Raw genomic sequence first — 27,015 nt, forward strand, 5'->3', positions numbered from 1 at the left:
GATTTTAAAAACCAGCGCTGTGGCTTCTCATTTCTGTCAATTAATTTCGTTGTTTCATTATTATTTTCCTGTATCCTGACCTTTACTACTACAAATACACGTACCTCATAACGCATACACACTTATGTAACAGTCTTAATGCAGAAAGCTGAGGTATTTGCCTGTGTAAAGGGTCTGAGTACTTTCCAACCCTGTTTAAAAAGTTCACCGGGTACCAGGTCTTGCAAAGGAAGAAAAGCATGTCGGTTCTGATGTAGGACTGTACGTTTTTTCTCTTCACATTACAAAGAATAGTCCATTTTGTTGTAAATTTTAATCTTTACAAACACTTCTGTATATATATATATAGTAAAAGATCCAGTCGGATCAGTTAATCAGAATCGTCTTTATCTTTCAAGCACTTTGTGCCGTTTAAACCAATCTGCTTTTATTTTGAAAAAGCCAACAGGATGTTGTGTCGCGCAACCATTCCGACTTGACAGTGAGTGGTGGTGTTTCTGCGGGTGCTGGACGTGGAGGATAGCAGCCAGATAGAAATATATAAAGGTGGGTTTTCTTTCTTTATTAATTTGGAGATAATGGAGATAAAATCGTACATTAAATTTAGCGCATTTAGTGTCTCAGCTGCAGTTTATTTTAATCATCCAGCAAAATATTTCAGATGACAGAAGCCTTGACGTGAGATGCCTGCCTTAACAGCTGTTTCCATTGTAAAAACCATAAACCGGCGTCAGAATAACCCGTAAAAACAGGCTGATTGTTGTTATCTGTGTGGATGGATGAGGGCTGCTGCTGCTGCTGTCCCGGATCTCTGGCTTGACTCACGGCCTGTCCTGCAGGAAAAGGCGTTTCACGCTGTCCGATGGGTTAAATGAAGAAAACAGGTTTGAATGGATCTGAGGCAGGATCAGTGGAATACAGTACAAACACACGTAGAGCACACTGCACGAGAGTAAACATATGAAACATGTGGGGGATTTTTAAACCTTTTTTTTAATAGGTTACACATTTAATAGGTTAATATTTAAATAAGCATCATGACATAACTAAAGGTCGGCACAGAGAATCATTCAACAATCCGAATACCAGGATTACAGGAGTATTTAATCCGTGAAACGCGGCAGCCATATGGAGGACTGTTGTGTTCCAATGCTGAGGTAAAACACTGAGTCAGATCTCTGGGATAAAGTACTGAATGATCTGTTCATTCATTCACAAGAAAAAAAAAAAAAACAGACTAAATCATAAATATCGTTTTTATATATTTTAATTATGTGCAGCTAATGAAGGATATGGATGAAAGCACACATATGAAATGCATAGAGTTTCATCTGGTTTAGCTGCTGTTTCAAATCTTATACAGGAGCCTACTGAAAACTGTACAGTGCAGTTGCATTGTGTCAGCCTATCAGTCTGCATTCTGGCTTTTAAGCTTAATCAATAAGTATAATACAATAAGACTGCAAGCATGTTCTTAGGCTTTTTTTTAAAGAGTCTCAAAGTGAGCTCACAGCCTGCAGACCAAATCTGAATGTCCTCGCAGACGGTAAACTTACTGGCTGAAGGCAGAAGTAACGCATCTGCTGCTTCACATGGCAAAACACACACTAATGTTGCCTGGGAGAGATGCCACTGATATGCAGGGTGGATGCCTTTTTTTATTACATTTCAGTCAGTTTGTCAGCAGTAGTCTGAGAGGTGCCTGTCTGAACACATGTGCAGAAAAACAGACTTAAAGATCAGATTTCTTGAGCTAATCCGTGATTATTATGCTTTAAACTATGATTATAGATGCTTTTGAACATTACACACACACACACACACACACACACACACACACATTAACACAATGTCTGAGAACAAAAGCTCTACATAAGCAGAGTATAGCTCAGCAGATTTAGAGGGGCGAGACTATTTTAATGACTGTAACAAGCTCTCAAAGATGTATCCAAATACAGCATCTTTCAGCATGAAGTGGGAAGAAGCATTTTCAATCAACATTATAAATTAAGCAATGCACTTGTGTACAAACACACATGACTACTTTTTAATGTCCCGGATTCACCTGCAGACTCTAGCCTCAAAAACCATCTCTCACATCCTGGCTGCTCTCATTGCTGCTTTCTGTTTTCTGTGCATGGGGGGGGGGGGGGGGGGGGGGGGGGGTTGGGGTGGAGAATGAAGTGATGATATTTTTAGCTTCCCCTCCTCTCATCTGCATCTCCACGCTTCCTAGAGAAAGGAGGCACGTGATTGGAGGAAAAAGGGGGGAGAAATGCTGTCTCAGGAAAACTAGGAGAGCCACAGCAGCGGAGTAACACCACTGCTGTCCAGTTTCAGTAGTTTGTTAGTTATTGTTTCACACATAAGGCTGGTTAGTAGCTGTAAATGTTGCATCACATTGGTTTTAGTAAACATCAGTGTTTCTAGGCTGAGAAACACTGATGAGACACTGGATTTTTCTTTAACTGCCACTGCATCAAAAGCACCGCACAGAAAGACGGCAGTGCAGGAGGAAAGATGCAGACAGCAGCGTTTTGCTAAAGAGGTCAGAGGTGAAAAGGCTGCTGAGTTCACTTTCAAATGGTGATCATCCAGCCAGATCACGCAGATTTGAGTTTAACAAGCCTCTTGGCCAGTGTGAACCGTGTCAGTGAAAGGAAAGAGTTCTGCTGCAGCGTCCACACACCCATCGCACTGCATTCAGTCTAGTGCTGGATAAACACTGGAGCCATTAAATGCTTCTGCTCCTAGTTGTGAGTCTGGGGTGAAGAAAATTTGTAAAAGTAATAATGCTACATTAAAACAACATCTTCTTTTATCAGTCAGTTTATAGATTTGGTTATTGGGTCTATACGAAGCTGATTATGTGACTGTTTGTTGGATTCACAGCAATGTGTCCGTTTATAAATGCGTCATGCATTGTAATCTGAATAGTAAGTAATGGAGAAATGTAGCTAAGTCAGTAAGTGCAGCACTTGAGTAAATGTAATTCATTAGTTTCCATCACTGTCTGTTTGTTCTAATAAAGGAAGGAAGGAGTTGCATTAGCTTGCCGTATTGCAGATATGGGGATCTCACCACTTTCATCAGGTTAAAGAGGAAGGTGGCATTGACCCCTCGATTAAGAAGTATTGATGGTGCCTTTTCAAGGTAATGTACTAGGACGAGAAGGATGCTGCAAGGTGGGGACTGCAGAGCAGGAGAGCAGATAAGAGTTTGATTTGAAGATTTGTTAAACATCGTCCCCACTATTGAAGTACCAGTCCAAACACAAAAAGATCCAAATAACCGATTTATGGAGGAAAGCACCGTGAACCCTTAGACAAGACAATATTTTTACCCACCTGAGAAAATGTCCTCAATGAATAAAGGTCAAAACCTTTAGCTTCATGGAGAAGTGACACGTATCCACTTCCTCGTCCCCATCTGCACACCAGACGAAGATTGGAAAAACTCCAAAAAAAACTGACATTTATGCTTCTGCCAAAGCCACAAATCAGAAACTGAATGTCAGCCTTACAAAAACAATCACTCTGTGACACTCACAAAGATGTTCTAAACAAATGCAGCTTGATTCAGTTTGATGGAACAGAAATAAAACAAAGCAGGCGGCTATCAGTCAGAGCAGTGACACGTGGCTTCTTCATTGAGCGCTTGACAAGCTTTGAAAAATGGAAGCCATTTTTATAACAGATAGAACCTGTCCTGCTACAGGAAACTGCAGGGAGGACGACTTTTTTATTCTGTAAAAATCACAGACGCTCTTAAGTTTCTGATTTAGTTATTTGTAATAGAATCGACTGGGGATGTTAGGTTCACATAACCGTCCTCTGATGTTGTTAAGAGATGTTGAAAACCTCTGAGTGAGTCATCTCAGTAACCATCTTAAAGCAGGAATGTGTTTAGGTGATCTGGGATCAGCTGTGGATTAGCTGTCCGTCTGCACTAAGCCAGCCAATCCTGATTAGATGAACCTGACTGGCTGGCTGCAGGAGCACTTAGCTCCTGCAGGGACATCAATCTCCTTTAGGTGGCAGGTTTAGAGGGGGAGCTCAGTGATGTCATTGTCCAGCAGTGAAACCTATAACTCTTAGTCCTGATTGGATTAGTGTGGGGAAAAAAATGGAAAAGACTTTGCCTGTGACGTTAAGGTGTAACTATTGACAAAGTGCTATTGAGCAAAGCAGAAAGACTCAGAAAACCAAGCTTCCCAGAGCTGTGACTTATAAAGATAGCTTATCCTCTTCCTTTATATCACAGTTTTCTTAGTGACTCATCCTGATCTTACATGGATATATATATATATATATACAAACAGAGACTTGAGCAGCCGATCTAATATTAAAACCAGAAGTCGCTGCGGTAACAGATTTGGTTATTATTAGCCATCTCTGCCTGATAAAGCGTGCTTCCCTTCCTCCATCTTCCCTGCACTCTCCACGATGGAAGGAGTTATCTTTGAACTCTGAAATCCTTTTTTCCTCCTGGCGTTCAGTCTCATCTCCTTTATTCGAGACCGAATGCCATTGCTACTTTTCGGATTGTGAGGGAAGATTTGGAAACTTCAGAGCCACTTTGATGGGACCCTAAATGTGCAAATGTACTGACCGTGTGGATCGGCATGCTATTGTAGTTTTCCATCAAAAACACACTGTGTGAAGCCTTGACTTAGACTCAGATATTATTATATCATACTTGATGCCATTTGGCTTCAAATTTCTGTTGATAATTATATATATGTCTATATTATTTAACAGATAATGCAGATGATGACTGTCATGTTAGACTGGATTGATCCCTGTGGGGAAATAGGGATGTGAGTCAGCATAATCAGCAGGTCAAAGAACATATGCTCAAAAATTCAATATGAAATATTATTAAACCAGAAAAAAAAGGAAAGGGAACAGGAAGAGGGAAGGGATGCATGTGCTTAACAGATGATGTCACCATCTTTCATCTCAATAACCTACATAAAGGTCAAAGTGAAGTTTGATTATTATTTATAGCTTTGTTTTTTTTTTAATCAAAAGTGGCAGAAAAAAAGTTCCCGGTTCTCCGGCATCTCCTATTTCTTTTAGTTTTCAGACTGTTGCTGGATTGTTGGTCAAGACATCTGAGGATGTCACTCTGGCCTGTAGAAGATATTGATTTCCTAAACAGGCGCAACAAATAATTGATGGTTCAGTATTAGGAGAAACTACAGCTGCAATAACAACAGGGGTCACGGCATGGGCTTGTAAACCTTCAAGGGTTGAAATCCAAATATCCAGGCAGCTCTTACAGTGCACATACACCTGACTTGCTTGGAAGTTTGCTAGCAAAGCCAAAAGAAAGCAGCGGCATTCTGGAGGCTGAAAGGCATTTGCATAATGAGAATTTGTTAATTACTTTGAGATTAAACACAAAAGCCTCTCTCTATAAGCTTCTGTATCGAATTAGTGAAGGTTAAACCAACTCTCTTCTCTGCAGCTAATCTCAGAGACGCAGAGGAAAAGCAGCAATAATCTCACCGCACCGTCACAGAAAAGAAGCAAAAAGCCTGCGGTAGTGTTTGGCAAGACCTACACTTCCAGCATTGGTTGGTCATTTTTAAACTCCTGGAATCCTTGCTGTGAATACTGGAAACAACAACACTGTAAAAGAATCAATAAGAATTTAGGAGCCCGGATTTTATGAAAAGGTTATAAAACAGGTTGTGAATCACAGCATTAGGATAAATGCAGCAAATGTTCCAGAGGGGGTTAAAAGAAATATGAGCGAACGTGGGTTTTTACAGTACAGCCAGTGGAAGGAAATATAGTAATGCATCTAAACTGATTCGACCTGTATTCGAATGTTTTTAAGAGCAAAACTTTGTGTAATTGCCTGACGTGCTGTCACTGTAACACTGCTGACTCGGCTCGGAGAAGCTCATCGATAACGAACACGTGGGCAGAAATATCTGCAGAGCTGAGCAGACCCTGTCGTGCAGCGGTAACAAGAGCAGCTACATTTTTAATAAGGCTCACCAAAGAGGAAATCAAACACCAAACCCTGACTGTGATCAAGTGCCATCTCACCTCCGGCTGGTTCACCGGAGCTTAGCCTAAAGATAACTGTTAAGTTATAGGTGTCAAATCTTAGACTCTTCCAACCTGACGCTGATATCATACAGCTCTGATCGGATGTGTCGGTAAGCATGCTAGTAGCCAGCTTTTCTTTTTTTTGAGATAAAAAAAATACATGCAAAATGTGATGTTTTAAACCAGGAAGTCAATCAGTTTAGTCGGGGATGGTTAGTGTCAGTGCCAAATCATAATAAATACCATCTACTGTACCATAGTAAGAGTAAGATGAAATATATGCGGGATTGTAAAGACAAAAACTACCAAAAAAAGTCCACTTGTTGTCTCCGGGAAGTAAAAACCCAGGAATCAGGAAGAAAACCTCACACAGGTCCAGGGCGGGGTCTTAATGCAAACTAGGCCACATAACAAAAAAGATCAAAGTAGTGACATATGGGCCAATCCTGAGGCTGAGCTTTGACTTAAGCCTGCAAATAATACCCAGTTTCCTTAAGAGCTAAGCAGAATTGTGTGCATAGCAAACAATATGAGCATGCAATTGTATGACTAATAAATAAATTATATTTTTGGGGCTTTTTTCGCTCAGAGAAATTCACAGACACCACTCCGTAGAATGAAGTGCTGTTAGTTGTAGGTGTGTCTTCCTTTAAATACCTCTGCAAGGAATTCTGAGATGGAAGCGTTTCCTGTTGTTTAGGTTGGACCTCCGTTTGTCAGGAAGGGGCAGGAAAAGCAACACTAAACCAAACTGATTGCAGATCAGTTAATCCAACACGCTGTTCATCCTCTTCAGCTGCACGTTTACTTTTTATTTTCTAATGTTTGTGTAGATTATGCTCATCACACTCAGTGAGTCACACTCCAGTGCCTTTGCTGTGACTGAAACTCCAACTATTGACTGTCAGCTGAGTGGGGTAGAGTTGAGCGGTGTACGGTACAACTGCGCAGCATCAATCTCACCTGAAGTCAGCTGATCCCAGATTGAGTGAACAGGGTTGATTAAGCTGTAACAGTGATGATATCAGTGAACCCTAAACTACTTATTAGCTGTGAGCTTTTACAGAATAGAGTCCAAATGAAGAAATGGCTCTGAGTTCAATGTGCTTATGTGTCTATTTCAGTTTGAAAACAAACCTTTTTACGCAATTTTAAATCAGTTTGACAAGTTAACCGAAGTGTTTACCTCTTTTGCTCCATATTCTTTGCAGTTTGTTTATTCAGTTAAATTGTCACCTTGTCTTTCCTGACTGCTACCTTTGCGTTTGTTTGTTTGGCGTCTTTTTTCCTTTTGTCTGATGTTCAGTAAGTAGGACTTTCATCGGATGATGGGCTTGTCAGTTATTTGGAAAAAGAAAAATATTCCCTTTATTATTTTTTTGTGACTGTTTCTGGATATAGTCAGTCTGGATAAGATTTCTGGAGAAGTCTGACCATTTTGGCATTTTTTAAAGTTTTCTTGAGCAACAGGGCTTCAGGCTTTCTGAAGGTCTGTCTTTGGACACTGGCTGCTTTTTCACAGATTTTCAGTCCAGTCCTTGTACCTGACCAATTTCCAGTGAGTGTCTGGATCCTGGACTCATGCGTATTAATATAAATACAAGCAAATGAAAACAATTGCATGCAGAGGTAAATAATAAGAATGTAGAACTGATAAATATTGCACATTAAAAACACAGTCTATATGTCAGAGTTTTTTGAGTTCATTGTTCAGTATGGTTATGGTTGTAGGGTAAAAACATGGAGAAGGATGAGGAGAAAGGTAAAACATGGTGGAGGTTCTGTTATGGTTTGGGGCTGTTTCAGCCAGTACTGATTTTTCACCATGATAGTCCACCTAAAAATGCAGTAAAAGCAAACATGGATAGAAAAAACACACACAATGGAACCGCGTCAGTCATGGATTGGCCTTCCCAGAGCCCAGATCTCAACATTTTGTTGAGGCCAAAATCCAAAGTAGAGCTTTGAATGTCTTCAAAAAGCCTGGAGAACTATTGCTGAAGACTATTTAAGGAAATTACAAGAAAGCTGACTAAGTTTGTGAAAATGTACAAAATGTTTTTTGCCATATGTTCTATATTTTCATGTTTTTCAATAAATCTCTGCACCCATTTCCTGTTTCCCCAGCAAAATAGAAAGAAATGGTCGGCTGCTTCATGGTTTTGCACAATACTGTATGTTTTTAAAAGAAACCTTTAATATCTAAAGAAGTATTTGCAAAATATATACTGTAAGGTAAAAGTTTCGATTTCTTTACTTGTGACTCAGTAAGTCTAAGTTAATCCTGCATATCCATAATTATTATTGATTAGGTTCGGCTCTTTTGAAGAGTATGCACGTCTTATTTTTGCACACTCTTGAAGTATTCACAGATCCTCCAAGCTGTGAGGAGCTGTTGACGTCACAGGCAGAACAGAAGCCATCAACTAAAAAGATACTGGCAGCCATGTGGCTGCTGCATTTTCCGATGCTCTCAATTTAGCAACCTGACTAAATCCTATTTACATGAAACAGCTTTATGAATGTTTATGAATGTTTTCTGTGATCCTCTGTGCAGCGTTCTCACAGTAGGTTTATCACATCTCGACCCACCTGCTCAGCCCTCGTTTGCATAACAGAATGTGTTGAGGAAGGGTCGGGGCTTCTCCATTATTTAACAAGCATCTCTGTGTTCCTGCGTGTAAGCCGATAGGCCCGAGCTGTGAGGACGGTGCACTTGTTTTCTTTGTTCTTTATTCTGTCTGAGTTCTAGTGTTCCGCTGCAGCCGAGTCGAGATAACAGTCTAAATATAGAGGCGGGTGAAGGGACTGAGTCCTGTGGGCTACAGTCATCATGCTCTGAAGAGTCACTCACTCTGTTTTCTAAATCCTTTTAGGTCTCGAGGTTTGAATCTTTGTAGTCCTGGACAGCTAATGCAGTAACGTAACAGCAGTGTGAGTTTCAGTGAAGCTGCTGTTGTTCTATGGCTGACTGTTAGAGCAGATCTGCAGCCCAAAGTAAAACCCAGTAGTTTGACCTTGCTGAATAAATATGTAGAACTGGCTAATGCAGTGCATAAGATTTATAAAAAGGTTCAATGTATAATAAGGAACTTTGAGGAAATTTTGGATTTTAAAGTGAGTGCTAGTCTTATATTTTTATGAGATTGTGTTCCTCAAAAGAAATATGGTCTCATTAATAACTGCATGTTACACCTTTAGATGGGTTTGAACCTAACACCTTATACTGGAAACCAAGAGAGTGGAGGTGTCTACAGTTCCATAGGTTAGATGCTAACTTAAACTGTGATCTAACTATGATAGTAACCAGAATCATAGTTAGACCCCAATCTAAGGACTAGAGTAGGTTATTTTCTTAATTAGGAATATCTGTGTCTAAACCCAACTAAACTTTGAGTGAAAAAAGAGGCAAACAGTGAATCAAAGTCTAAAAGTTGTCCCACACATCTGTCCCTGCATCCTTCGCCTGTCTGCATCCTATGTGGACTTTTTTTTAATGCCTCTGTTAGTCATTTAAAAGAAGCTCGCACGGTCTCTTTCAGACAAAAGGAACAAAGGACCATTATGACTACATTTTTTTCATCCATCGTTTAAAGTAAAACACGGTAATTCAGTATTAGCAAATGCACCATACCAGATCCTATATCGGCTTTACAATGAAGTCAGGATGCTGAACAAGACTTGTTGCAAGTGAGCTCGGTGCTCACTCGAGCTCACACCCTGCTACAGCTTTCCAAGAAATTAATTAAATCTGAAGTTTATCCCTTTGAACGTAAAGGTTTCATGCTGTACATAGTTCATGGTTAACATAGACTTAGAGTCCCCCAGAAATCTGTTTGAGGAAAATGGCTAACCATCTTGTGCAGTGTGCTGTCATATGCTTACTCCTTAATGGTGTTGCTGTTGGTGTAAATGTTAGGCTGGATTTTTAATAGAGTGTAACTTTGATCAAACTTGTTTTACATAAATAATTAAAATAGAAAATTATGGACGGGACTGGCTTTAAACTACATGGCTAGCTAGTGGGTACAAAACTCTATGCTAGCATGAAGTTCATCCTCATACACCTCCATCCACCGATGAGAATATTGCAATATGTGGTTGTGATTAATGCCCATGAAGCAAATGTGCATTATGTAAAGCATACCAGTTAATCACTATCCTCTGTTATGCTGAGTCTAACAGATGCTGACAACGTCGTTTGTCTTAACATGCATTAAACGTACGACCTCTTCTGTGTTAAACAGCTCCTCTGCTGTTGTTTCAGCAGCCTCTTCTGTGTGTGTTTAATGAAATCGATGCTCATTAATTTAGCGTAATGTCCTGGCTGACAGTAGAAGCTGCTAATGTGTCTTAATGAATGCCTGCATTTTTATTTACTAGTCTGTGTATCTTTCGGACCCAGAATGTAGCATTTGTGCCCATCCTTGTTCTTATTGTCACTGTGGTTCTTTGCACTTTGCACTGTGCAGATGGATGCCCCACAGTTTGGGGGTCCATCTGCCATCACCAAGAAGGATGGCCACCCCGTTCCACATCTTACATGCAACTATTTTTAACGTGTCATATATGGTTTTCTTATTAAAATGCTGGTAAAAGGAGAAATTCAATCTGGGGCTTTTGAGGTTTTACCAGCAGCCCATTATTCTTTGGAAATAATAACTCAGCAAACTAATTTTTGCTTGAAACATTAAAGCTGATTAATTCCTTGTTAATTACCTAATCTCTGCATTTTCCTACTCCAAAGACGATACGCATTGTTTTCTCTAAAGCTTTATCAGATCTTCTACTCTGGTTTTCTAGTAACCCCAAGAAAATCTTATATTGAGTATTATCCTGACTTCTGATATCCATCTTCTATTTTCATATCTACACCTACTTCATATCAATTTTTGCTCTTTCTTGTTCTGTTGCTCATGATTTGTGCACCATATCTGAACAGTGTGAATCTCTCTTACTCAGAAAGCTCAGTTTGTCACTCTACAGAGTATTTTAGAAATGGAAGAAACAGAAAAATGTCATTTCTATTTCAGAGAACATTTACTGTGATCTTACAGTGAGGCCACTGCAGGAGTTTGGTTTAAGACTTTCTCTGTTGTCTTTGTCCACAGATGGCTTCGGCAACAGCGACCTACGGGCAGAAGGAGTCCTCTGACCAAAACTTTGATTATATGTTCAAGATCCTCATCATCGGCAACAGCAGCGTTGGAAAAACCTCCTTCTTGTTCCGCTACGCCGACGACTCCTTCACGCCGGCCTTTGTCAGCACAGTTGGCATCGACTTCAAGGTGAAGACTATCTACAGAAATGACAAGAGGATTAAATTACAGATCTGGGTAAGATGACAAGAAAAGAAAAAAAGTGCTATGAACCAAAAAGTACACCTACTTTGCTTACTAGTATCTGGTTAGTTTATATTATACTGGTTGACAGGTGTAAAGAAAAAACTGAGGTTCACACATACACACTTATGAGGGAAAACAAGACAACAGACACGGGGAGACAATATATACGCACCCAGATAACATGGGGAGAGGTAAGTGATGAGACCAGGAAGTTAAACCTAACATAAGACACAGTGAGCAACTTCTGTCAAAATAAAACAGGAAGTAACTAAACTTGTTACAAAGGTAACAAGAACTAAAGACTATATCAAGTTTTTTTAAGATATAAAGTATCTCTAAAAAGCGAACAAGGATTCAGAGCCCAGACACACCAAAACCCAGGATGATGACAGATAATTTCTTTCACGTTGTTTTCAAAGTCTGCCCATAATTAGTACGACTATATGAATTTTTGAAAGTCAATGCATCTGGTTTGCTTTTGGTATTTGGTATATTTGGTGGTGTTGATTTGATCACTTCCTTGAGTTATTTCAAACTAGGACACACAGATGCTGTCCAATGAGAGGTTAACTTAGCAACACCAAGGAAATGCATCTGAAGTGTGTGTGTTTGTGGTGAGGAATGAGCTAATGCAAGAAGCACTGCACTTCATCACACATTTCACACACATTTGTTGGTCAAAGCATGTATGCTTCCTTTCTTCCACTTAGCTTTTCTGCACAGCAATGCCCAGATGGGCTTACAGACAAGCATGAAATGTTTCCTCTGCACTGACATGTCAAATACATAAACAGGGTGTGTGGATGTGAGAAATAAAGCTGGGTTTCAGTTCCCTGTAAGTCTTTTTTTTTCTCCATTCTCCAACTATTTTTGAAAGCAAGTGCAATGCCACAAATACCTTCCAGGAAGGATCGTCCTGCACGCACACACTTTTCAGACCATTTCGCTCCTGTCTATGACGTCAGGATTTTAACCTTGCCTTTAAAAATATTGTCATTGTCAGATTAAGGAATGTAGATATTCATGTTTTCCGATGGATTCTCATAATTGATTCTCATAATTGAGCAAAAAAAAAAAAAGGGAGTTGCTGTTTTATTATGCAAAGTCAGATTCCAGTGAACACACAGATTTGCACACACCGGTGCCTTCGCTGCAGCCTGCACGTGCAGATGAACACCAACAGAGCAGAATACATTAGACGGTTACGGTGACACGTCCCCGGGAGTAAACAATAAGGTGTTTCCTCAGACGTGCGTTTGCTTCTACGGGCGCGAGGGTTAACGACAGCTGAAGCTCTAAACTGCAGACTAGAGACGAGCGCCCTGGGAAAACAGCCTCTTTGGTCTGAGCTGCAGGAAACTGGTGTTTAGGTGCCATGCTGTAGACAATTACATCATTTCCACCTTCGCACCAAAGTTCTGCAGCAACCAGAGCTGTGATGGTGAGCAGAGCATTGAGTTTGTGTGGCTGTGCACACGTGGATCTGTTTTGTGTGTAAGGCTGCCTCTGTTGTCAGCCTTTCCCAGGTCTTGCCTCTGGTAAGAAAGACACAATCGGCCAATCGGAGAAGAATAAACCTAAGACTGGGTGATGCTCTCCCCTCCCCCATTACTACACATCTCAGAAGATGCCCCCCTCCCTTTCGTTTCTGTCTCACGCACACACACACACACACACACACACACACACACACACACACACACACACACACTTCCTCCCCCACTGCTCAGCTAGCAGAGTAAAAATGAAAATGTTGGCATGAGCGCACAGTGCATATATTTGTGCCACAGTGTGCAGTTATTCCAGCGTATGTTGATTTGTGCAGACCCGTGACATATACTTAGATGTCATACATGTTATTTAAATGGCCACGTTTGAGAACGCGTCATGTTGCAGATAAAACTGAAGGCCTGAAAGGCCGTGTGGAGCTGGTTTCACAGCGCTCATGACAGCTGCAGTCCAAAGTAAAGACTTCTGGTTAAACGCGACGAAAAAAAAAATAGAGCTTCAGAATTACCAGATTTATAAAGGTAGACAGATAGGATGAACTATGATGACACTAATATAATCTGTTAGCTGGCATCCTGTAAGACAGACATATACACGCCGGCCAGTACTCAGACCCTCCTTAGTTGGAGCTCCTCCATTAGATGTCTCTAGGCTCACACACACAAGGGGAAAACAGCAGAGATGATAATGTTGCAGCTAGTAACAAAAATGATCCGTTCTCTTCTCCATTAAAATGCTATAGGCTACATTATCTCTTGCCAGTTGGAAAGATTATCATTTTATATTCCGTAGTAAGCCCTTAACTCTAAATTTGATGCTTAGCTCAAATATGAATAGTCCAGTGTTCATTATATAACACCACTCAGTGCTACCTACACTGACATTTTAGGTATAGAGCTGATGCACTTATCCAGAACAACTTGCAGCACACACTTAGTGGGTGAGCAAAAATAGGGTGCAAGCTGCAGTTGCAGAACATTATACAGTAACCATCAGTTTGGAAAGCATAGATCAAAGGGACAGCTCTCTGAAAATGCAATTTTCTAGTGACCCGAGAGTGATAATGTATGACTGAGCGAATAGATATATTCATGTCACGCACACACACAGGCACTCATCAGTTTTTTGTGCACATGATGCTTTTTTGTGTGTATTTATCTGGTTATCAGGACATTTATTAAAAATGTGTTCTTGAAATGGAATTTTTCAACAGATTATTGAAAGGTAGGCATTTAGTTTATAGGAGCGTGTGTGATAAAATGTACCTATAGCAGTAATGATTTAGCTAAAAGTACGAGTTCTTTTGACACAATTTCAGCTTCTTCCATAGCTGATTGTTGAGATTATCTTTGTCTTTCCTTTAAGTAAACCCTTAAAATGACTTAATAAGGATTATAAGGGTTTACTTAAAAGATTAATTCACTTTTTTCTTTCACTCTCTTATTAAATCTTGGCTGAAAAGTCTGACACTATTATCATATCTTTAGCTGAAGCTTCAGGTAGCAGCTGGTTAGCTTAGCATCGTGAGAAAAAAACAGATGAAAACAGCTAACTCTGCTCTGTTTGAAAGTAACTGTTGCAGGTTTGACAGCTCTTTTTGGATTGGCTGAGGCTCAGGAAGAAAGGTTGGTGGTTTGAGCCCTGTCGTTTCCAGTCAGCATGCCAAATGTCCTTTGGCCAAATGTCCAAACTCCACCCTTTGATGCATCCATCAGAGTATGATTGTGTGTTAATGTCAGAGAGAAAACACTTAAATCGGAAAAAGCTCACCTGTTAGCATGGTTTATGCATGATTATGTTATCTACAAACCCCCTCAACTTATAAAACCTTTGAGATATGATTTATATCGGGCGAGTGCTAAGTTATCAGCTACAGCTAGCAAACTTAACACAGGTAACACATGTACCTGAATATCAGTACTAACTAACAGACAGGTGTAAGGACTCAAAGCAGACTCTACAGGCCGTTCAACAAACAGCTCATGTTTAATGGTGTAAGAAACAACAATTCAAGATAGAATATAGAAAAAAATCCAAATTTGTCAAATACATAGGGAGGAACAACAGGAAGATAAACAGTCATCACAACAAAGACAAGCTAAAGCCATTAAATACACAGGTGGAATAATCAGAGACAAAGGAAGTACAACTAAATACAAGGAAGAAAAGACAAACCAAAACAGGAAGTAACATAAGAACCACTTAGAAACTTGACAATGAGACACAGGAGGCAGGAAAACCAAAGTCTAAGAAATTTAAGTATGTGACAACACAGCGTTAACTATAACTACAAACAAAACTGGATCTGAAAACTAAAAGAGATTGTAGGCAAAGCTAACAATACAATCATAAAGAAACCAAATATATACTTTGTTAAATAGTATATTAGCAGGAAGAAATCTCCTGTAGAACCAGACTCATGGTCGATAGGCCAAATATGTCTTCATTTAAGCGTGTAATGGTTAAGCTCACAGAGGGAACTTTTAATTTTTGGGTTAAGTCAGTGTTTAGTTAGTGAAGTTGTAACCTGACCAAATACAGCATTTGTCTGGCTAATAACCCTTCACCATAACCTAACAGACAAGAGAGAGGCATCGGTCACCTTAACTGACTCTTGGCAAGAAACTAAATAAGCACATTTCCCAAAATGCCATATGTGTGCTTGCAGAAGAAAAAACCCCACACACATCTCTGATTGTGTGCACTGGCTGTATGACTATCCAAATGGTTTTGAATGCCAAAGTGTCAAACAAAGAGTTCATCCTGTGAAGTGTAAACCAGCATGAGACTTTTTTTTAATCTCTGCACCGACAGCTGAGGGATGCTGTTGGAACAGAAGCCGCTCAGCTTACAAGGTGAGGCAGGGTGTTGGCTAGCAGTAACACTGTGCTTTAATTCCCTGAGCAATAATCAGGGTAATACTTGTATTACCTGCAAAAGTGACTGATTACATTAAATTAAACCTTTAAAACGCAGTTATGTACTTGCCTGATGTGTCAAAGCTGTAAGTAAAGATAGGTTTTCTAATACTTTCTGCTCTGAATCGTCAGCACCTTTCCAACAGCAGTGAGGGCTGTAGATAAACTCCCCAATTACACCAACACACACGGAGCTGCTGTTTGCTTTTTCTACTTCTACTCACAGTGCTGTGGGAGCGCACTGTGACATTAAAACACACACCTGAGCGATACACTGTGTCATATTGTCAGCAGGATTTTGCCACTGCTTATTCAGCAATATAGATGATGTAATTGTATTGCATGTTATCAGCTTTTCTTACCTGATTTAAACTGCTGTGTGAAGTATGAGGAAATATCATTCACGTTTCTGCTCCTGGATAACCAAATTGTTTCTTTAATTCTTGTTTTTTCAGCTGCCACAGTGGATCCTCTGTCTTCATTGTACCCTATCTATCTTACTCTGCCATCTTCTTCAGTCACACCAACCTTCTCCATGTCCTCCTTTATTACATCCCTAAATTTCCTCTGTAGCGTTCCTCTTTTTTCTCCTGTCTAGAAGCTCCGTCTTTAACACCGATTGCCCAATATGTCCACTATCTGTCCTCTCCACATGTCTAAAACCAATCTATCTTAATCTCCAGACTCTCTTTGTTTGAGCCACTCTGCAGAAACATGATAAAAACAATCACTGTAATTAAATTGCTCTTTTCTTTCCTCAGGACACGGCTGGCCAGGAACGTTACCGCACCATTACCACAGCTTACTACCGAGGAGCCATGGGCTTCATTCTCATGTATGACATTACCAATGAGGATTCCTTCAACGCTGTCCAGGACTGGTATGTCATTGGCTGGGGTAGTGCTGATGATAAGGGGGACTACAACATATAAGCGAGTAGGATAAAGACAACTAAAAAAATTATTATTTGGATGCTGTATCCTGTGTAAAACAGTGCTGTTATGTTCTTTTTAAGTTTCTGTTTGGTGCGGTTTAGGCTCCAAAAATCACCCTCTATCGCTGTTTTTCTGGTAAGACAAAGAGTTGTGCAGATGATGAATGAAACTGCATCTAGAGATTTAGCATCTCTCTAGAAATAGATGCAGGGATACAGGGGGATAGAAGAACAGAGCCACTGATCCGGTTCAGGTTTCTGTCTATTTTAATAGACCACAGTATGAGCTTTCTGTCTCTGCAGAGTAATGAGATGCGATCGTGATATCTTTTCCTTTTTGTTGTGCGATATAACCTGACCAGCACATCACAGAGGACCATTCCATTTATTTTCCACCTACTCGGTCATACCTTGTTGTTGATATTGCCTGTGTTTATGGGCAATTCAGTCTTTAAGTTTCAGTACGGACTTACAGTAAAATCCAATAAATCACACTGATCCTTTGATTTTTATTGTTTGCAAGCACAATTTGAGAGTTTTTAGATTCAGATTCATTTTTTTACCTCTTCAATCAGTGCGATCCTGAATATCGGGGGAAAAAAACCCTTTAATGTTGCATTCAGACGTCCCAGCCTTTGACTTTCCTCTCTGACCCCGCCCTCAGGTCGACTCAGATTAAGACGTACTCATGGGACAATGCCCAAGTGCTGCTGGTAGGAAACAAGTGTGACATGGAGGATGAGCGAGTGGTGAACTCAGAGAGAGGCCGTCAGCTGTCCGAACACCTTGGTGAGTTCATGCTGAACACACACGCACAAAATTCAACCTTGCGAGTTTACAAGATATGTAACTTTTTATATTCAAATGGCTCTTTTGCAGACTAATAGTGCTTGTGATGTCTTAGGAACATGAGTGGAGTCTTCTCTGAGGCTGGTACTGTCTGATAAGCCAGGAAGGAGTTCGCAGTTTGCACTTTATCTGCCCCTTTGGGTTCAAACCTATCGGCCAGCTGTTGCTTTTCTGTGCAGAGTTTGCATGTTACTCCCTGTTCCCGTGTTGGTTTTCTCTGGCTGCTCTGGCTTCCTCCCACAGGTCAAATTGTTTTAAAAGGTTATCTGTCTCTGTGTGTTAACTTTGTGAGTCACTGGAATGATCTGCGACCGCACCACCAAATGTAATCTGCCCGGCAGATAGCAAGGTGTATCCCTTGTTGACTGACAGACCGAACACAGCTCGGCGACCTCTCTCATGCTCTGTTTCTCCTCCAGGTTTCGAGTTCTTCGAGGCCAGCGCCAAGGACAACATCAATGTGAAGCAGACCTTTGAGCGCCTGGTCGACATCATCTGTGAAAAGATGTCTGAGAGTCTGGACGCCGGCGATCCCGCTGTCACAGGGGCCAAACAGGGGCCCCAGCTGACAGAGCAGCCCGCTCCTCCTCACCAGGACTGTGCATGTTAAAGCTGACTCCTTTCCAAAACCCTTTTCCACTGTCTTTCTCCTTGTCCTCCTTTCAGCTGGACCCCAGGTCCTTGGGTCTGTACTTCATCACCCGTTTCTCCTCTTTTTCTGCTCTTCTCTGTAGGAAGATTGGCTAAAGGTCACAAGAATCAAGCTGAAAAGTGTCTGAAAAGTGCCTGAGTTAGTGTTTTTACTGTGGTTGCTCCTGGTTTCTCTGCACAAATGAGCTAAAAGGCCATTCAAAAAGTGCAGGTGCTGGTATGATGCCAAAGCACCTTAAATCAAGCTACAGTTTCAGACTCTTTGCAGCCTGGTTCTTGAAGCTTTTCAACCCGTCGTATGTTGTTTCTCTGATCCTCGGTGTGGTTTTACAAGAAGGATTTGACGGCGTAACGTACACCCTCAGAGTGCCATTAAAATCCTTCCCATGTTTACAGTTCTTTGTTTCATGTCAGTTGAATATCTTGGAAAAGATGCCAGCCTTGGATTTGGTGACCAAGAGGGCCACACTGCTCAGTTCCGTAGGAGTGGTGATCCAGCTGAGATCTGCTCGGTATCAATGTAATGAATTTCATATATGTTGTTAAATGTCTCTTTTGTTGTCTCACCAAGTTTCAGAACAGATAGCAAGCGTTCTGTCTTTCCGTTGTTCATCTGACTATTTCGCCTTTTTTCATTTTTTACATTTCTTTTTGTACTTTGGCCCCTCCCCCCCTTTTTTTTCCTACAGCAAAACACTTAGGGGGGTGAGAGGGATGCGAACAAATTATAACTAAGTGAAAAATAGCAAAAAATGAAGAGACACATTTTATTTACTTATATTTATTTCAAATGTACATATAAATGTTGTGCAATATATATATCTATATACATAACATCTACAGGTATGCATTTCTGGATAAGTATGAAGACGGTACGAAGCTCTGTGAGGACAGTATCTGGTATAAAAGGCCTGTTTGTTTGGAGGTCGTGTCGAAGCGTGTCGAAGCGTGTCGAAGCGTGTCTTCTGCGAGCCGCTGAATTTCCCTCTTGGTTATGTCTCGTGCTACTTTCAGAAATAATGCACCATCATAAATCGAAACTTTCTGCTAAATTACTAACAAGTCTAAATCCGTCTGGTGTGGTTTTCACTGCTGTGATGCGTAGCATCGTTGCGTAAGTTCTATTTTAGAGGAAGGAGATGCATTTCTTTTTCAGAATAGTCTTAAAGCCATTTAGGTTCTCAGTGTTCGTATAATAGAAAAAGGTTTTAATGTGTCTTTGTCTTTGTCACTGGAAGATAAAGGGAAAATAGGAGGATGTCTAAAAAGCATCTTTGTGCAACACAGTTGAAAGTATTTTCCATCAGGTGGAGAAAATTCTGCAGATGCCTTTTTTTGTAAAATACTGAAGTTGACGTCATGTAACAGCGAAAACCTTCAGACTTCAGGCTTTCATCTCTTTGATTGCTGTCCTCAAATATCAAGACACTGAAACATTTCATCAATCTTTGAAGGACAAGAGCGATGTTGCTTCTTTGATATTCCAGGGTATTTTGCTTTCTATTGGTAGCTTGCCTGCAGGCAGTGGAAGAAACATCAGGATAGATTAGGATGATTCCCAAAACGGCCAGATTGGAGTTTGTTGTGGTTACTTGGCAGATCTACTGATCTTTGACCTCTAGGTGAGTACAGTATGCTGGCTTGCTTTCAAAATCATTCAACAACTACAGTCCTGAGCTTCTGTCTTGCTGGTTGAGACTTACAGAGAGTAGAGGTCATGCTGACACATGGTACAGCGCCGTAGCGAGATTCAAGACAGGGAAAACATGTATGGCAACATGTGTGGGGTGTATATCCGTTTATATGTGTTTGATTGCATTATTCTGAAAGAGAACTCGTTTCTTTTCTGGACGGAGACAGCGTATCAAAGAACATGCTGACTCCTCGTGTTTATCTGCTTATAAAAAAAACACTACGCGATTAATACCACTAACACCTCAGTATTACAGATAAATGTGGGCTCTTGTGTGGGCGTCGGTTTATTTGTGTGTTTGCGTTTGATCTCAGTCTTCAGGTAAATTATGGACCGCACTGTTTAAATACGAAGCAAGGGTAAAGCAGCTGAAGGCTCGAGCCAATGCAGGAGTTAAATATTCAGTACTGGGAAAGTATTTGCACTTTGGTTTTATTACAGTTTTAACGGTTAAAACTGGCTTACTGGGTATTTCTTCTTTATACTTCACCAAAGATTGCTTAAGAAGCAGTTCGCTGTTTTTGCTGTGGGGTGCCAGGTTGAGGAGCGTAACCAATTTTAAACGTTTAAACAGGTAATAAAACAAGTTCCTCACAGGGATATATTGTGAGTCCTGTTCATATCAAAATGATATCAGCGTTAACCCATATTGATGAATGGGATGCCATCTATGGACTGAGAGGGCAAAGCGCTACTGGATGAAAATCAGTAATGAATGACTTTGTAAAGCTGGTGTCTCATGTTTGGCAGGAACTTCAATACTATAAAAAACTGAGTCTCCATTCAGAGTGGTGTTATTAGAACAGGAAGTGATTTGGCCAGTAAATATGACTATAAACTGGGGAGATGATTTTGATCCTGCATACATTTTACTTCTTACTGGTTGTGACTGTTTCCTTTCTGGTAAAATCCAAAACTTTGAACTGTTGTCCTTTCTAATATGTCTTCCTGTCCATATAAACCCTGTCTGTAAATACTCTACCTTTGAGTCATATGTGTGGATTGTGTTGTATTGACTCAGGCTTGCATTTAAAAAAGAAGAAGAAGAAAAAAAGACCTGAAATCCCCCAAAGAGCCATGTTGTACTGTACTCTGCATTCATTTCTAGGCCTGCTTGTGAATGAATGTGTCACTCAGCTACGAAGCAATACACACTACAGTATGTACACAAAAACAAACGCCATCCAGCTTGGTAGAGGTTGCCGACTGTAGAGCTTCTACTAGCACGCAGAAATAACATGTGACTTGATTTGGTCTTGTATCACTGCCTCTTCAGTTCCCTCTCAGTTTGGGCCATTTAAAGTGAGAGAATATGCTGTGGATGTTTTTATCTGTACTTTGTGGTAAAACAATAATTAAAAAAAAAAAGTTGCTAACATTCAGTTTACTGTGGTTTTTGAAGTGTTTCTGCCCTCAGTGAATGCTTTTACCTGCCGCTTCTTCAGCATCCAGTGAGGTTTTTACTCTGCACTTAAGATTCAGATTAGTTTAAAATAATAACATATGACAGACGCTTGAGTCACCAGGATTTAGCATGAAATTGTCATTTTGGTGGCAAATATCTAGCTGCTAGTAGCTTCAACATCCTCAGGATGTCACTCTTTCACTTTTCATTTTTGAAAGAAATTTGAAGAAAATCTCAGAAACTAGTCAGTGTCCGTCAAAGACCCAGAGAGAGAGAGAGAAGGGCCTTTAAATGTTAAACAACTCACCTGCCACTTTATTAGGCACATTTGTTCAAATGTTTGGTAACATATATGTGCAATCATCCAGTCACATAGAACCAACTCAATGCATTTTAGGCATACAGTTCAAACCAGACATCTGAACGGGGAAGAAAGGTAATATAAGTCACTGTAAATGCAGCTGATAGGCGGGCCTGATGTATTTTAAGAGACTGTTGAGCTATTAATATTTTGCCATGCAGCCTTCTTTTGGAGAATGGTCTCCAAAAGAGCAGCAGTTCTCTTATCAAAAAGCCTTAATGATAACTGAGATGAGAGGGAAACAGCAATTAAAATGATTACATCTTAAACAACCAAGGTATGCAGAGGAACATCTCTGAGTGCACAACACACTGAGTCCTGAAGCAGATGGGCTACAGCAGCAGAAGATCGCAGTTCAGTCAGCTAGAAACATTAAACTGAAGCTATAATTCACCCAGGCTCACAAAAACTGGAAAACAGAAGATTACAAAAAATGTTCTCTGGTCTACTGAGACTCAGTTTCTGCTGCAAGATTGAGAGGATTATACTGATGGCTCATTTAAACACCACAGCCTACCTGAGCATTGTTTCTGACCATCTATCCCCTTATCACCACAGTGAACTCATCTTCTGATGGCTGCTTTTAGCAGGATAACACATCATGTCACAAAGGTCAAATCATCTTAAGCTGGTTTCTTTAACATTACAGAACATGACCTCATAACAGTCACTGGAAGCACCTGTGGGTGTGGGAGATTCTTATAATTTCAGAATAAAATATTGGTACAAATATCTACAAAACAGCTGGTTGAGTTCTGCTCAGCCCTGGAGTTGACAACATCCAAATAAGTGATTCAGGCAGCTGTCATGATTTGGAGCTATCAAAATAAAACTGAATTAAACTGAACTGAATAGATGTGCTGGATGAATCTCGTCCACTGCCACGAAAGTCAAAAACATTTTGTCCTAAAATGCTCTTGTTTCATTTGTAATTGCACAAATAACCAGCAGAGGGGGAAATCCTCCAGCCTGATGCTTTTACACAGAAATCTAAACAACAGATGAAATTATGCTGCCAAAAATGTGTTAATGCAACACTGAATCACTAATTCTGAACAGCAAGATAAAATTGCACTCCTTAAAGGGATCATTTCCATAAAGTGGCAGAGAAAAAAATAACAGGTAAACAACAGGTAGTTTCACAATCATTCGAAAACTAATCTCGGCTCCGCATTGGCGCTTTAATGTAACTGCCCTTCATGAAACTGACCATGAAGCCTGACCTGTTTAACACCTTGTTTACTGTAGACTACACGTGACCTTCATAATGTGCAGGTAAAAACCCCCAATAAAAAAACAGCGAGGCTGACTAAAATATGGAGGAAACAGTGTTTATTGCCCAGCAGCATTTATTTCAAACACAACCGCATAAAGCCGAATAACTGTAGGCTAGAGGTGATCGCAACAGTCAGCGCAAACAGAAAGATTACACTCTTCTTCACATTTAAAACAAGAACACATTTGCAGTAAAGACTCGGTAGAGTATTAAAAAAAGAAAGGAAGAAAGAGAAATACACAAGTGTGCAGGTTACAGATAATAAACACTGATTAATTCCTCATGTGAACCCAGCAGCGGGCAACATTCGAGTTTGTCAGCAACATGCAAATTGTTCCCTACAGAAATACACAGCATGTAGGCTATAAGTGTAGATCAGATCTCATGTATCAAATATGGGTGTGGTTGGCGTTTTCCCTTCTTCTTTTTACAACCAAATCCCTCATATTTTAAGAATATCAGAATCATAAATGTGTATATTATCGTAGAAAGACTGTCTGTCTGTTTGGTCCAGCTGACGACTGCATATAAGCAGTCAGTAAACACGTATACGCGACTCTTTCTCCCATTAGGAAAGCCCATGGCATCATTTCATTGAAAATACTGGCAGTTTAAAGCTGCCTTGTTCATCAGTAAACATACATAGAATTAGTTATGTAGAATATATTAGAGGCAAATGCCCTTCATTTCGGCACCAAAATAAATACACCAATTTGACTTAAAAAGCAAATACATCATATTGATTTGTTCTATTCGCAAAGTGGGGGCGAGTTTGAACAAATGGTCGAGGAACGCAAACACAGTTTGACTTGCTGCTGGCTGGTATCCGCGCTGAGGTCCATGTGTTGATGTATTTTGTGCCAGGTGTGTTTTACGTTTGACCAATCATAAAAGTTCAGTTTTCTTTTCGATTTTTTTGTTAAACAGACGAACATGAATGTACAGTTTTGGCCTACGTGGCCTGGCATTCATCCCCTGCGCGTAACGGCACACATCTGGGCTACGACACACACGGAAACCCCAACATTAACAAAGTCCAAGGAGCTTATAAACTGGTCAGTGGCCCAACAGCAGGTTAGTCCCTCCGACTAGTGCACTTGAACCTCGTGTGGCAGCAGCTGGCAACCGCTGTTCACATGGGTGAGCACCTTCTGCTTCAGCTGGGCCACTTGCTCCCTCAGCAGGCTAGCTGTGGAGGCCAGGTCGGTGTTTTGGGTTTTCAGCGATTTGACCTTGTCCTCCAGCCTGGAGATGCGCTCCAGTTTGCGCCTCCGACACTTGGAGGCTGCGATTCGGTTCCTGAGCCTCTTCCTCTCGGCTTTGATGCGCTCCTGAGAGTCCATGTCGATCGGAGACAGCGGCGGGCTCTCTCCGAAGCTCTGAACGTCGGGGACCGTCTGAGGCTCCTCCTTCAGCGGCTGGACCCGAGACAGCTCTGGCTGCGGCGGGGCTGCCCCTAAATGATGTGACGGAGGAGGCGGGAAAGGGACCGTGTCCGTGGTGTAGTTGACAGTGGTTCCCAGCGGCCCACTGCCGTAACTGTTCAGGTTCGTGTACACCGGTAGATCCGGCTGCACGGTGACTGGGGCGATGTTAGCCCCGAGATCCAGGGTGCTGCTGGGCGGCGCGCCTCCGTTCAGCTGGTTCTGCTTGTGTAAATCCTCCAGCGCCTTCACGAAGCCCTCGGCGAACTCCTGCTCGTCCGTCACCGTCTTCGGGTAGAGGAACTGGGAGCTGGTCGGAGTCGTGGTGACCATTCCGTTGGACTGGATGATTAGCCTTTCCAGCTCTGGAGAGGCCAGCTTGAGCAGCCCAAGGTCCGGGGAGCTGAGGATGCTCTCAGCGTCCCGGAGGTGCGGTTTCAGGTCTGCGTCGTCCGCCAAGCTCAAGTTAATATCCTTCTTCATCATTATTTCCGTGGGTACAATGACAAGTGGCGCTGCTCGACACTCCCTCAGAACTGTGTCCTGCCCATAACCTCACTGAGACGAACCGCGCTGGGAATGATCTGCTCTTAAAATGAATACAACACTTGCAACACTTGTGTGAACACCCCGTGTCGCTCTTCTCCTCTCCTACAGGATCTGAATACACGCCCGCGCGCACCGCCCCGAGCTTTTCTAGCCTGGCACGTTCCGTTATGTCACGCCGGAGCGCGCGTATTGGGTAGAAATTACGTTTTCCAGTCTTATATTTGAATAAAAGGACGAGCCGAGCAGAGGATGCAGACAGAGGTCTCACTCTGCGCTGTTTTCAATAGTTTCTCTCCCACCCTGTTTATTTAGTCTCCACTTTGATTTATGAGTCATCCAGTTTAAATCGAGCATTACGCACACCTAAAAGCAGATCACTAACAAAAGTGGCTCAGAAATGTGTGCCGTGGACAGACTGAGTCACCCTGTTAAAAGTGAAGTAGTTTGTAATTACAGTTAGGTGGATAAGATAAAGGCACACTCTTTTATAGTTGTGCACTTGTCCACCACCACAGTGGATTATTAAATCAAATGATCAATATAAGACTGAAGAGCAGACTTTCAGCTCTAACTTGAGGGATTAAAAAATCTTACTTTAACTGGATTTTATAGCTTTTTGTTGACTGGAATTTTAGATATGAGGACCAAAGTCAAAAAAGTCTGGATGAGGCTGAAAAACAAATAAACTAACAAACTATTTGGTTTATTATTGTCAAAAAGGAATGCACTGACCAACCTGGCTTTATATATATATATATATATATATATATATATATATATATATATATATATATATATATATATATAACCAGCGGTTCTAAAGAACAGGAAGGCCAGATCAAACCAAACTTTTTAGACGAAGAGCCTTCACAGTTCTATAAACATGACAGATGAAACCAGAGTTAAATTGGACAAGAATGATGGGAAGAGAAAAGAAACCGCTCATGATCAGGAGAGTAACACATTATCTGTAAAACACTGTGGACATAGTATTAAGGATATCAAATGGTTAATGCCTCAAAGCATACTGCAAGAGCAACCCAAGAGTTGCTCAAGGAAAAGAAATGAGATATTCTTCGATGGCCAAGTCAGTCACCTGATCACAACCCAACATGCTTTTCAGTTATTAAATACAAAACTGAAAGCACAAAACCCCACAACCAATCAGCAAAAAAGTGGCTCCAATGAAGGCCTGACAGAGCACCTCAAGGGAGGAAAGAATTTTCATCCACGCACTGAAAACAATCCTTATATTTAAAATCATGTTAAGTTGCTGAATGAAGGGTGAACCTGTGATAACGAGGGAACTGTGTGTAAAAATGGCTTTAATTCCAAAACAGCATTTTTTTTGTAAAACCTCTCAAACAGCTTAAAGTCTACAAACTGTAAACGTTGATTGATTGGTCTTTTCTTTGTTTTCTGTTTTTTAACTCAGTCTTCAAGAGAAACAGTAGAATATGTTAAGCCTTATATAATATTCCAGATTTTCTGTATGCTGTTAAACATGTAGTGCTTTTACTCTCATTCTACCACAAACTCCAGTCACAGCGAGGGACAAAGTCAACTTATGTGATTAAACATGTGATCATACTCACAAACTCTTTCATCAGGCAAAGTTACTTAAATTCCAGGATCTGGTTAATTACAATACATCTATAATCTTATACAAAGCCTTTAATAAACTTCTACCAACAAATTTACAAATTATATTTGAAATTCGAGAAAGGGTTTATAATGTGAGAGGCTTCGGGGAATTCAAATTACCCAGAACTCGAACAACCCGTAAAGGTTTTTGTGTGTCTGTATGTGGTGTGAAAATCTGGAACAGTCTGAGTTTACAACTGAAACAATGCAAAAATATTCATAGATTTAAATTCCTCTACAAACAGTTGGTCTGGTCACAGTGTACTCAATGATGGTTTTAGTGTGCTCTGTAATGTCTGTTCTCTTACCATTGCTGGTATGGATTCCAAAAAAAAAAAAAAAAAAAAGTGTGTGCGTATGTATGTATATGTGTGTGTAGATATATATGTATG

The 27,015-nt window shown here is 40.7% G+C and overlaps 2 protein-coding genes across 2 annotated transcripts; one reads left to right on the forward strand and one right to left on the reverse strand.

Annotated features, from left to right (window-relative positions):
• Positions 1–420: 420 nt before the first annotated feature.
• LOC146502554 (ras-related protein Rab-3A) lies at positions 421–21,342 on the forward strand. Its single transcript, XM_085133235.1, has 5 exons — positions 421–546; positions 11,177–11,401; positions 16,599–16,717; positions 17,436–17,560; positions 18,040–21,342. Exons 2-5 carry the CDS (start codon positions 11,177–11,179, stop codon positions 18,228–18,230), a joined length of 660 nt encoding a protein of 219 aa, XP_084989361.1. The 5' UTR covers positions 421–546; the 3' UTR covers positions 18,231–21,342.
• A 1,703-nt stretch (positions 21,343–23,045) lies between these two features.
• On the reverse strand, positions 23,046–25,213 carry LOC146502555 (transcription factor JunD-like). The gene has a single exon (XM_085133234.1). The coding sequence runs from the start codon at positions 24,914–24,916 to the stop codon at positions 24,095–24,097; it is 822 nt and encodes a 273-aa protein (XP_084989360.1). The 5' UTR covers positions 24,917–25,213; the 3' UTR covers positions 23,046–24,094.
• Positions 25,214–27,015: the final 1,802 nt, after the last annotated feature.

Source organism: Neolamprologus multifasciatus, chromosome 15 (genome assembly GCF_963576455.1).
Source record: "Neolamprologus multifasciatus chromosome 15, fNeoMul1.2, whole genome shotgun sequence".
Lineage (NCBI taxonomy): Eukaryota > Metazoa > Chordata > Actinopteri > Cichliformes > Cichlidae > Neolamprologus > Neolamprologus multifasciatus.